General features: G+C 35.0%; 1 protein-coding gene across 7 annotated transcripts in view; it reads right to left on the minus strand.

Annotated features, from left to right (window-relative positions):
- Positions 1 to 13,158, minus strand: part of TAX1BP1 (Tax1 binding protein 1) — a 56,803-nt gene that overhangs the window by 30,267 nt on the left and 13,378 nt on the right. For all 7 annotated transcript variants that reach the window (XM_072033519.1, XM_072033518.1, XM_072033520.1 and 4 more), the window contains exons 3-5: positions 10,020 to 10,122; positions 7,486 to 7,673; positions 6,321 to 6,479 (exon numbers count right to left, since the gene is read on the minus strand). In XM_072033519.1, coding sequence (XP_071889620.1) covers positions 6,321 to 6,479; positions 7,486 to 7,673; positions 10,020 to 10,122 — 450 coding nt within the window. The remainder of the gene's footprint in view (positions 1 to 6,320; positions 6,480 to 7,485; positions 7,674 to 10,019; positions 10,123 to 13,158) is intronic.

Genomic DNA, 13,158 nt, shown 5'->3' on the forward strand with positions numbered 1-13,158 from the left:
GGGCACTTGTACTGCAGACACACTGCACTGCACGACAGCCTTCTGTCACTGCCTAACCAGAGAAACTCCCTAACTCTTTCGTGTATAAAGCTACTATGCAGGAAAAATACCTTAGTAGAATTGGGATTTGGATGGATATCCCATTAAAATTGCCGATCAAATAGATGAATCAGCCCAGTTTTGAGAAGTTAAATGGTGAAATAAACTTTCAAAAGCTGATGAGAGAACAAGTTATCGAGTCAGTAAGTTCACTTATGCTTCACTTTATGTCAGTGTCGTAATGGAAATGCTTTTCAAATACACCCAGGGTCAAGTAATGTGCAGGTTAATTAATAAATCTGCTGCTTCTGTCTGAAGTTAAACCTTTGAGAACACCACTGCCACAGAAATACAACTTGTCACCACTCTAACGGGATAGAAATCAGTCCAGAAGTGCTCTTTGCCCACTAGAGGGAGACAAATGACTGCAAAAGCATCTGATGTGCAAGCTGTGCTCTCTCTACAAAAATGTTTAAAACCCGTGTGTACAAATCTGAATGGTTGCTCAGTGTCAGACAAGCAAATGCATGAGTGATACTATGGCTACTGTATATTCCCCCCCCTTCAAGAAAGTAATATTAAACCTTGAGGGAGTAGACAAGGGCAGTGCTGCCAGAGAACACAAAAAAGTGCATTGTTTTTATTTACACAGGTATATGTATATTTTTATATAAGTAGCATGTAAGATATATAGGAGAAATATTTGTATTGCTATTTTATTTGTATTGCCTTTTTTATATATAAAAATGCAATTGATTTTTGATTCAGTGTTCTTCAACTTTCTTGAAAGGAAAGTATTTTCAGGTAAAAGCAGCTTAGCAGTGCAGCTCTCACACCAGGGTGTGTACCACTAAAAAGTGATCTCAGTAGGAAACCAAAGGAAAAAATTAAATGTTAAAAGAAACCTGGAAGAGTTCTGGTGATCATGCATTATGTGTCTTTGTAAGTAAAATTATCATAGTGAGTAAGCGTATCATTATTTTAACAGTGTTGTATTACTAGAGTTGCAAGCTATATATGCAATATGATTCAAAATTAAAAAAAAAAAAAAGTTATCAGGGAACATCATCCTTGTAAAAATATTACTTCATTTTATTCCCCAGATGGCATGAAATTAAGCATAGGAGTGGTTTAACTGGCATGAAAACAGGCTGCAGAAGGATAGAGTGTATTTCTGTACCAGGACATGCAGCCCTTTTCAAGAGACTAAAAAGAATGTGCATGTTGGGGGGCAGGAGAAGGCGGGGGTGAACTGGAAAGTATTGCTTCCTTCCCCCAAATCTGATCTTGTTCTAACAGCTACATACTGCATCTGCTAAAAGGCCCTTAGATGAGAGGAGAAAGAGATCAACCTAACACAGTTAAGACTGAATTTGGAGACTGAAGTTCTACAATAGCTTAAGATATTTAGGGGCTGGGGGGGAAGGTTGGCTAAGGGGCCCACAGTGGCAGTCACAAGACATGAAGCTGTACTGGTTTTGACTGGGACAGAAATACTTTTCTTCCTAGTGGTTTGTATGATGCTGTGGTTTGGATTTGTGATGAAAACAGTGTTGACAACACGCTGATCGTGTAGTTATTGCTGAGCAACACAGCAACAAGGCCTTTTGCTACTCACACTGCCCTGCCAGTGAGCAGGCTGGGGATCCACAAGAAGCTGGGAGGAAACACAGCCAGGACAGCTGACCTACACTGACCAAACTGACCATGCCGTATGAAAGCATGCTCAGCAATTTAAAATAAAAATAAATAAATTTTTTAAAAAAATGTAGGACTGCAGTTGCTCAGAAACTGTCTGTGCATCAGTCAACTGGTGGTGAACAATTGTGTTGCCCATCATTTTTTTCTTCTTGGTTTTGTTTTTTTCTTTTTTTACTTATTAGACTGGTTATATCTCATCCCATGAGTCTTAACTTTTACCCATCTGATTCTCTTCCCCCCTCCCACTGAAGGGGAAGGCAAAAAAGTGGCTGGGTGGTGCTCAGCTGCCTATCAGGGTTAAACCACAGTAGCAGCGTGTACTAATCTAGTCTACCAAAATATTGTGTAAAATCCATCCTGCTTTGTGCACTTGTGATCCACTAAAGGAAAATAAGAATATGCATGTTTCAAGTGGAGACCTGGTGAAGTTTTTCAAACTTCACTCCATATACTGGAGAATACAAACATGCATCAAGCCATCTCCTTTTCTATATGAAGGGCAACAGATAATTTCAGTAGACAAAACTGCTAAAAGAACTGAATATCTATCCACTCGCAGCACAAAGCTAGGGATTCCATATGAAGCACAACAGCAGGGCTGGAGCATATGTTCCCTGTGAGCACAAACACTGGCAAGCACAAAGCTGTGCGTCTTGCAGATATTCTTCTTCTGTGATGGTGGTGATGACAAACTGAGAAAACTAGGTCTGCAGAACCACTGTGTTGAATACCAGAAAAAAATACACTTTTTTTTTTTACTCCAGTGTGGTAAAATAAGATGCTAACCCTAAAATAAAAGCCTTTAGAAATAAGAAGGGAATTGGAGTACTGTAATATGCAGGACCTGAATGAGAAGCAATGTTTCAACAACTCAAATAACACAATCACGTTATGCCTTGAATTCATTTATTCTGCCCATTTTTGGTAGGAAATGAGATAGAAATCTTGTAAGAAGGCAACAAAAGCCTTTATCTCCTGAACAGCAAGAACACTGTTAGCAAACCAAAACCTGTAGTTTGTTGTGACCTTTACTGTTACCTGTCAGGAGTGATACACAGGGACTCACTTGTTCTTGAAACTCAAGAAAGCCAATCTTTGCATCACTTAGAAGCATGCATACTGCCCAATATTCAAACTGTTTGGAATACTGACTACATTATACCTGAACAGATTTATTTATATTATTTATACAGATACAGATATATTTATACAGATTTATTTTGGCATAGACTTTGTTCCTAAAAGATTGAATCTAACTTCAGTGTGTGTTTCTTCCTAGTATTTGTCCCAAAGACCCTCAAAAGAAGCACTTTAAAAGCATCCCAACCAGTCGAAAATCAGACACAGAAGACAATACCCTAATGCCCAGAACTCTATGACAGTAACTAGGAAGAAAAGACAGCAAATGTTTAAGAGTGGGAGGGAAACATTAATTTGGATAGAGCTGTGACACAGTCCATCAACAACTACCTTGCCTGTATCAGGAAAGCAATGTTTCTATGGATATTTCTCAATACTCCTGAGCTATTTGTGAAGACTGAAAGAAGTCAGTACTAAAAAGAGAAAAATATCTTAAACACATATGAAAAAATATAAATACACAGGAGATATTAAGAAAACTATGTTTTAACAAACTGCAGTAGGACGAATGATCTCATTTCTAAACTAAAACAAGGTAGATTTAGATTAGGTATAAAGAAGAAATTCTTTACTACGAAGGTGGTGAGACACTGGAACAGGCTACCCAGACAAGTTGTGGATGCCCCATCTATGAAAATGCTCAAGACCAGGTTGAATGGGGCTTTTGAGCAAGTCTAGTGGAAGATGTCCCTGTCTGCATCAGGTGGACTGGAACTAGATAATCTTTAACAATCCCTTCCAACATCGACCATTCTGTGATTCTATGGTAAAAAATACAGGGTGGCTTAATAATACATATCATTAAAAGATAAGGATACTAGGTCAGATATCCACACTATTTGCTCTGAGGAAATTAAGGGTTTTTGTTTGTTTTTAGAAAAGAGGAAAATAGATTGACAAGTATGTTATATAAAGGGGTTCATGATTATTTGTATCTGAATTTAATGGCAATAAATGTGTAACAGTTACAAACACACCAGAAGAATAAACAGCTCTGCACTCTGAATCAATTGTGTACATCTATACAGACTTATCTACTTGTAAGTAATCGTTTTTCTTAACTTGATGTGCTCTAAGTATATTGAAAGTTGTTTGTTGTTAATTTATTTAATAGAACTCTAAATAATTAAACCTTTACCTGAATAAACTAAACATTTTTTAAAAATAAATAGATTAAAAAGTGGAGTTGATGAATTTAAGATCTTTGTGTCAAAGGTTTAGACCATAACTAAAAATCCAGCTGCATGTGACTTGCACCAGAGGACTAGGAGTAAAAGAAGAAAAAGAAACCACTGAATCACTTCATTAAAGCAGTCATTCTGTAACTTAAAAGTGAAACCAAACAACAACAAAAACAATTCAAAAACAAAATCACCTGCTTCATCCTAAGCACAGGTGAAGACTCTGCTGTTACATGAAATATAGTTATATTTTGATTACTTAACATTTCAAGGTTATCCCTTGTGGTCTTACAAACAAGATTTGAATTAATGGACTGTTTAGGTTTATTGCCAATAACAATTATTCACATCACATGAAGCTGACTAGATTAGCTGACTTTATTTATTTTAAACAAACCAGAAGGAAAATAAAACCTAGCTATTGTAATTGAAATGAGTGCTGCATAACTGCTGCTCAGGAATCTTTAAATCAATCTATTAACCCACTGTACAATGCTCCCAGCAAAGATAAATCATATAGCCTGTTGGCCTGCTTCTGTATTTCAAGTACTAGGGTAGGGATGTACGGAGAGCAAGAAAGAAGGAAAGTCATCTTTAGGCTTGCAACGGCTAGAGAGAAAGCTGCATATAAAGTGCTCTTTATTAAACTTTCTGATGATGAACAAGTTAAATTAATGCATCTGATTTAGAATATGCAAGCTGAACTTTCAGAAGTAACACTAGATTTATGTTCTGCTAATATATGTAAGCATTTATTATATACATATTGTAATATACATAGAAACAAATGCAAGTTTCAACTCAGAAACTCGTTTAAAAGTGAAAAACAAAAAACATAAAAGTAGTAAAATAAGAAAATCCCAAAGACTTGAGAGACAAAGTATGTGCCTGGGTTAGGAAACTGCTATAGTATTCCAGATAGGTGAAGTGTTTGATCAACTATTGTCTAACTACCTTTGCTAGACAGTTATCGAAGTCCCATTTGACAAATTGTTCTAAAAACACATTCTAGAGCTCATGTGGATCACAACTGACAATCTTTCAAGCTATTTTTAAATAAGAACCTCAAATAATAAAAGATTTCTATATAGCTTATTCAAATTTATTCATCAAGCTTCTAATTCTGTAGATACATGAAATGTGTACTTTTAAGTATTTAATTCTAGTCTTGTTAAACTGGTCCTCCCATGTGCTTGAAATTAAAATAATTCCTTTATATGAAAGATTTTACACTTTTTTCCCCTACAATAGATCTTATCATTGACTTTTTCCTTACCTAATGTTATAGCTCATTTAATTATGACTGTTGAAAAGTAGACTATGAAATTTCAACAGTTTCAAATTCCTTCAACAAATTCCTTTCTACCAAAGGTGTATCGTGCAGAACTGTTGACATATACATAACTAGTACTTAGAAATAGCCTATTAACTGCTGTCCACAGCTAAATTATATAGGCTTCATTACTTCAAATTTGTCCATGTCACCACCTCCCTCCCACATGTTTTTAATCTTCTCCTAAAAGGTTGTTGTTGGTGGTGGTTGTTGTTTTTTTTTAAGCATCAGCTGAAATATATATTAAGTCGAACTTTTGTGTGCCTTTTTTATAATACTATATTTCCTTACTATTTGTAGCATTCCAAAGTAAAGTTCTAGCCTGCTTTGGTGCAGGCTAGGTTTATATTTCCACTACCAATTAAAAATGTAACTTAATTTTTAGGTTTGTTCTTTTCCCCTTCAAAATCTTTAGGCCTTTCTGAAATCTTTAAGAGAAGCCACAGTTAACTTTTCACTCTTAGTATGTTCTGACAGTAGCACTCTGTTCAGTCTTGATTTTTTTTAATGCCAACTTTTTTTTTTTTTTTTGCTTTATTACCATTTTCAATATCCTGTGTTCTGTGTACTTATTCCTTAACAGGCATTATTTGAAAAGCCATTCTCCATTTTAAACTAACATAAGCAAACTTTTAACTGTCAACTACTTTTCCACTATGAAATTCACAATTAAATGTCAAACATCTGGTAACAGTTGTCATCGATTATCTTACCAAGCCTGGTACCAAAAGCCTTAAATATTTTAACCATTTTACGACATAAAAGGAATAGTGGCAGGAGGTTAATAGGAACTGACCTATTCTAGTGTAAATGTCTATCTAACTGCTGAGAGGTTTTGATAGCTGATTTTCACCCAGTTTAACTGGTTCTCGAAAAAGAAGGATTACAGACATTATGAGTCAGCTTTAATCAGTAAAACAACTAACCTTTTGCTCTGTTTGCAGTTGGTCACATCTCTGCTTTTCATGGTTAAGTTCTTTTTCCAGTCTTTCAACTTGATCTCTGAGTTGTGTTGTTTCCTTCTCCAGAACAGAAGTTACTTTTAATAGCTCTTCTTTTTCTTTTATTATCTTTTCAATTTTAAACTGTAAAACACAAAAACATTCTTTCTTGGCATCTTTTCTCTCCTTGATTTCAGTCCAATACATGGATGACAAATTACTCCAATGTTTGGGCAGAATCACAAAACATGTGCTTTCTGGCCAGGTGATGTTACAGAAATTTGTGAAGGACAAAACTGAAGTTTCACTACTCTAACTACATTACCGTTACATTATAGTACTACATTATCATTAGACAGCACATTTTGTACCATGTTAATTTCTGCTTGTTCTTCCTCCTTAAGTGAAGTGCTTTTACTGTTCCCAAGTGACAGCAACTATGGAAAAGCCAATTAACATGATGACAGCTTGGTGACGAAATGGCCGCTGAGTGTATGCATGCGCACACACACACACACACACTAGAACAATGTTGAAGAAATTTTTTAAAAAATACAAACATTGCCAAACGTAAGGACTGGCACAGAAATCAAGATAATCACAGAAGTTTGAAAAATCCTTTTTCTTCAATTTTAGTACTATGGGTACATACCCTAAGACTATAAATGAAAAAACATCCCAGCTGTACCTCTGTACTGTGTCTCTCATCCTAAATTTCAAAAGCTGTAAATCAAATACATGTGCTTCTTGTGCACAACTAAAAGCATATCAGTTCCTTTTTTTCTTACAGTGAGTACCCTTGCACACAAAGGGTATTCACTGTAAGGAATCTTCCCCCTGTGCCCCCAACCCACTTAAGTTAGAGAGTACAGATGGCAGAGATGGACAACTAGCTACTATCTTATGATTTCCCAGTTTATACCAAGTGTTATGCCTTACCTGTAGCTAGTTTAAATATTTATTCATTTGATCTGCAAATGTTCTTAACTCCATTCAACAATTGAAAATCAAGCCAGAAATACACATTATATATACACATAGTTTTTTCTCCTTGCTTGTTCTTGATTATATTCTACGTACTTATGTATGTGTGTACATATAAAAACTAAGTGGAAAGACTGATAACATTTTAAGAATTTTTGAATCAAACCTCGAGAAGTCCAGCTTTTGTGGTCACCACTAACATATCAGAGTTTCCTTCATCCTCCATAGTGAGCAATTCTTCAACAGGAGAAGAGGTACGAAACTGGAAAGGTGTGCTTGCTCCGCGTATTTCTCCTTTATGGGTCACGTAACAGAACTGGTAGAATTCTCCATCATCATTTGGTAGATAATATCCTATCAAAATAAATTCGTATTTGAAGAAACATTTGGCACTAACAAATCTATTATGCAATTCTCCATGTGGAAATACATTATCAGATCATGTTTGACTTATGATTTTCACCCTCATTTCCAGAAGACACAGACATGATCACAGCAATACAAAGGAAAAGTTACCCTTTTCAGTAATTTTGACCCCACCCCCTATTTTCTCCTAGTTCTCCTGTTTTTGTTTGTTTTTTATTTCTTTTTTTTCTTTACTTCTTACTGTACCAGGCCTAGGACAGTAAAAAGTGACAACACTATAGAACTATATATAACTATCACCTTACATACGTTAGGTAATGGCTGATGATTATATTCTTATTGAATAAAAAGACTCATACACATCAAGATGCCCTGAAGATCTAAACATGGAACAGGACTACATTATTACATAACTGTTGTACAATAAGAGAACAAAGAGTAAGTGATTTGGGGGCTGGGAATACCTCTACAGCCAAAGACAAGAGAAAAAAAAAAAACAAAAAAAAAAACAAAACAAAACAAAACACAAAAAAAAAAAAAAAAAAAAAAAAAAAAAAAAACAGAATAACATGTTAAGCAACCATTTTCAGAACTAATGAGATTTTTATCTTTATTAGTAAATGCAAGAAACCCAACTTAATGGTAAGAAAACCACTTGGTTTTATGTAGAATACTTAATTGTCAGACACTTTAGCTCACTTAAGACACCAGCATAATAAATCCTCACCTAGCACATGATGTCACCCATTTCTATCCATATCTCACCACAATTTAATCTGCTCCCTATATAACTTCCTCATCATTAAATTGCATTCACCAACTCAAAGTCCAGTACTTCCAGAAACAGATGCTGAATGCCACAACAATTTTGGCATGAGTACTTTTTTCTAACACTGTCCCTCACACTTTGTCCTCTTTCCATCAGCTTGCTTAAAATCCGCTTACCTCCCTCTTATCGCAGATGAGAAAGATACAAAAAAAAAAAAGCATAAGAAGTGAGCATAATACATATTTCTGAAGTCACTTTCCACCACCACCCAAAAAAAAAACCAAAAAAACAAACTGTTTGATAAAATTCTAACAGCAGCTAAGTAAATGAAAGTAGGCTAGAAACTTAATTCACACGCCTTCTCAGATACTCCCTCAGTTCTGACTGAACTATAACATTAAAATCCCTACTTCAATTACTATGCTGCTTTGGGGGGATTTTTTTGTTTGTTTTGTTGTTGCTGTTTTTTAAATTTTCATTCCAGACTAATGCAGGACTTCTTCAAGTAGTCTTCGCTACTTTTCCTGAAAGTGGTAAAACTCACTACATCTGCTATACAGACATGTATATAACGTGCTTCGTATTTCCATCAGTCTTGTACTTTATTAACTATAGCTTAGGGAATAATATCTTACTATCTTCTTACTTGCAGGTTTGAACATGTGTGTATCTTCTAACATCCATAACATCCTGTTGCAAGAAGTTCTGCACCTGACTGTGTACCATCTCTATCTCTGTTATGAACCTCTCACTGGTAGTTTACACTGACGGCCCCTGCTTCTTTCAACATGAACAATGGAAAATTGACTTGTTCGATGGGTAGCTGGTTTTAAAAATGTCTTTCTTGTTCATTTCCTAGTTGTGCTACATGTTTGAAACTTGCAAGGGAAGGTAGAGGATCTGATTTCTACACAGTACTGAAAATGCAGTTATAATATAGACTTGTATAGTGGTGTTCTTGTATACTGGTGTACCATTTTCTGTTTTGTTCTGTGTTCTTCTCTTAAAATGTAGCGATTTTCAGCAATTCCTCACTATCAAAAGGTCTTCTGCAACTCTGAATAGAACTGAACCTTCACCAAACTATCACTTACATTTTTTATCTTTTTCTTTCTTTGACATGAATGACTTTACACTGAAATGGTCTAAAGTTCAGAGACTAAAAACAGACAATGCAAAGACAATGCTTTACGAGATGCCAAGATTTAAAAAAAAAAAAAAAAACTTCCAATGATTAAACAGCATCACTTTTGGTGTCTGAATAATTTCCAGCAGAGCTTCCTCTTTCCATCAGTCCTGAACGCCGTCCATTTTATTATGTAAAAATATGCTGAGTCACACAATTACTCACACAGTCTCGTTGACATCTGAAATATGAACGAACTTTACACAGGTAACAAAAGGAGCACGCAAAAGACTGACGTGGTAAACTTTCCTTCCTACAATTTGCGTTTCTGAAGATCTAAAACTGTTTTGCATCCCTCAATATCTTAACACATAGATAAGTATTTAAATAACTATGGAAGCTAGAAAATACAGGTAGATACTGCGTTATTTCAATTCACCTTGAAAAGTCAGCACGCAGTTAACAGTTGATCCTTCCACATAGTTTTCTGGCATAGGTGACCAAAGAAACGTGTAATAATCTCTTGCAGTACTCCAACCAACCTAAAATAAAATAAACCACAACAACAAAAAGAAAAGAAAATATTAGGCAGAAAAAATTGCTTCATATAGTTAAGATATCACAGCCTGGCCTTTACAACATACTGTAATATGAATATTTCTGCTTCAACATGCAATAAAGAGATATTTAACAATGTTTACAAATCAAGAATATTTTTAACAAGCATGTCAAAGATTTAGCATGAATTTTATTAAGCTTGTTACCTAAGGCAATAAATGGGTCTAAGGCAATAAAAGGGTCTATATAAATTAAAACACCAGACAGTTTTCACTATACTTTTAAACAATTATTTGGTACATTTACATTTTTTTCTATAAAGATACACTGTTATACATTGACAATAGAAAAAGATTAATTCAGAAGTTTATACTGAGATTTTCTTAGGGCAATTTCTGCCAATATCGACTGTTTTGTGTCCACAATTCAACAGGTTCATCAGAAAACAAGGAGGAGGAAGGAGAACACAGCTCTTCCCTACTGAAAATGCCAAATTTGACAGGTCTAAGCTAGCTTTTTGTTTGCTTGACAACTTCTGCAATACTAACTAAAGACCAGCATTTCACCAGAATGCAAAATCTTCCATATATACTACATAATGTAACTGCAGGGAACAAACAAAAAAAAAAAATGCATGAAAAGCTAACTCAGCTAAGTTAGTGCAGTTTCCCCAGTAACTTCAATAAACACCTACTTTCTAATGTTTCATAAAGCCTGCAGTTCCTTGAAATAAGAAATGATATCCCCCAAAGAAATATATTCCAACAAGCTTGAAATACACACATCTAAACCTGAAACCCTGAGCAACCAGTTACTATAAAGCAGCATAGAACAATAATAGTGTAATGATAAAGGAGTGCAATGAAACAGATCTATTTGTTCTAACTAAAAGAAAATATCGAAAACCTGGTCAAAAAGTAGTAATGTGCTTTGTCAATAACTGTGTATGGTGGCTTGGAAGAGCTAAGAAGGAAAGTGGGCAAACTGTCCACCGATTTTATCAACATTACTGGGGAGGGGAACACGACAAAAAAGATGAAGTTGGTAATCATGATTTCTATTACTTCAGTAGACAAGATTTCTAAACTTTAAGTTCATATCAAATCCTCCTTTATAAAGGATACATTGCAATAGTGTATCTTGAAAGGACTAAGAACTGTTTCCTAAGAGGCTGTCAGCTTTACAAAAACAAAAAGGAGAGGAAAAAAAAATGTTTATATGGGTAATGAGAACAGTAGAACCCAAAGTAATTAAATAGCGTTTCTACAGCTACAGATTTCAAGTAGTATGAAAATTAATAATTAGCATTAGAAAAAAAAAAAATCTGAAGACTATTCCATAGCTGCCTTTTACAAAACTACTTCTCCACTTTGTATTAAAAGCATGGCAATAGCTACTGTTTGGGGAAAAGTAATTGCTCTATAACCAGGCCTTTTTTACAATTAATAAAAAGCAGAGATGAACAACAGCAAGAGCAGTTCAAAACTTCCTTTTGCTAGCTATAGTCACTTTTTTAAGGCAATATTTATTAGACAGAACAGCTTCTGACTGTTCTGCTGACTCAATAAAACTACCAAAACGGAACTAACTACTGTATCTCAAGCCTATTCTTAGACAAAAATGATTCTGTGATATCCCCTACTGAGGAACTTTTAAAAACATGAATGAAATAAAAACTCTTGAGGTTGTCATTCCCACACTAAAATATTTTAGAAATAGGAAGGGAAGTTCCTCTTGTGCCTTGGGATGTCAGTGACATTGGGAGGTACAGGGCAGGTGGAAGAGGGAATAAAAGCAATTTTTCTGTAATAAAAATCCACAGAAAATTTTGTAAATTTTCACGTTAGTTATGTTTTCATATCCAATTCAGATGTTAAGACCCCTTTTTCACTGAAGGTACTTTCACCTCTGTAAAGGGAAGTGAAATTACTTCCCTTTAAATTACCATTACTTGCATACGACACAGAAAGCAGAGAGCTTTTTAAACACAGAAAGTGGGTTGTTAAGGACCGAAAAGCCTGTCTCACTCTTTTTAATTTCAGTAGGGAAACTGACTTATTGTGTTCAGAACAAATATGGTAAAGAACTGAAGCAATCTCTTCATCCTACTCTAGTTTCTAATTCTGTTTTAAACAAAGAAATAAAATAAAATAAAAAGGAAAAAAGTAACCAAACAAAAAAGAACCAATGTACACACACATTCTATTTTCCTGAATAAAATGAGCATTCCTTCTGAAAATGAGAACTTCAGAAAGTGTAGAGGGAGGGAGCAAAATCCATATAAATATATGAAAACGAAACCAAAAATGGTTGCTAGCACAATCTCTTTCCTAGGTGATCAATTCAGCTTCCAATTCAATTTTTCTCTATCCTGAAACCAAAAGTTCTAGGAATACTTTACCTCTAAAAGTAATGCATATATATATATTTTTTTTTAGGTCATTTGAAATTCTATTCATATTAATACAAAGAGACAAATTACGTAGAAAGTAAATTACCCAAATCTTCTGGCCTGCTTCTGAGCTGGTACTGTATTTTCATGTGTAACTCCAATCTGTGGGTTATTGGTAAAGAGGGAACCGTGACACATCACGGGCAATACCCTGGGAAGTTTACCAGGCACATATTTTCTTGATCAATTTGCCCTATTTCCTGTCACCCATCATCTGCTTCCCCTACCAAAGCTCCCCATCTCATACTGTCTTGATTCTTAGAAACCAGCTACTTAACAGGGCACATGCAAGAGGCTCTTCTCACACACATGACTTCAGAGGATGGGCTTCCCTGCTAGGGGTTATACATATCAAAACGTGACACTGTTGCAAAGCAAATAAAAACAAATCTCATCATTCTCACACCTGCATAAATTAAAATATGAGAAGTTTGCGTATAGTGCAACAAAAAAGCTGAATTAGTAACATCATTCAATGTCTTTTCTACTGAACAATGGTTATCATCCATTTTCATAGGATTATTTCTTTGGTGACAAAAACGAGGAGTAAAACCAAAGTAAATGACAT

The sequence above is a fragment of the Anas platyrhynchos genome, chromosome 2 (genome assembly GCF_047663525.1).
Source record: "Anas platyrhynchos isolate ZD024472 breed Pekin duck chromosome 2, IASCAAS_PekinDuck_T2T, whole genome shotgun sequence".
NCBI classification, from domain to species: domain Eukaryota; kingdom Metazoa; phylum Chordata; class Aves; order Anseriformes; family Anatidae; genus Anas; species Anas platyrhynchos.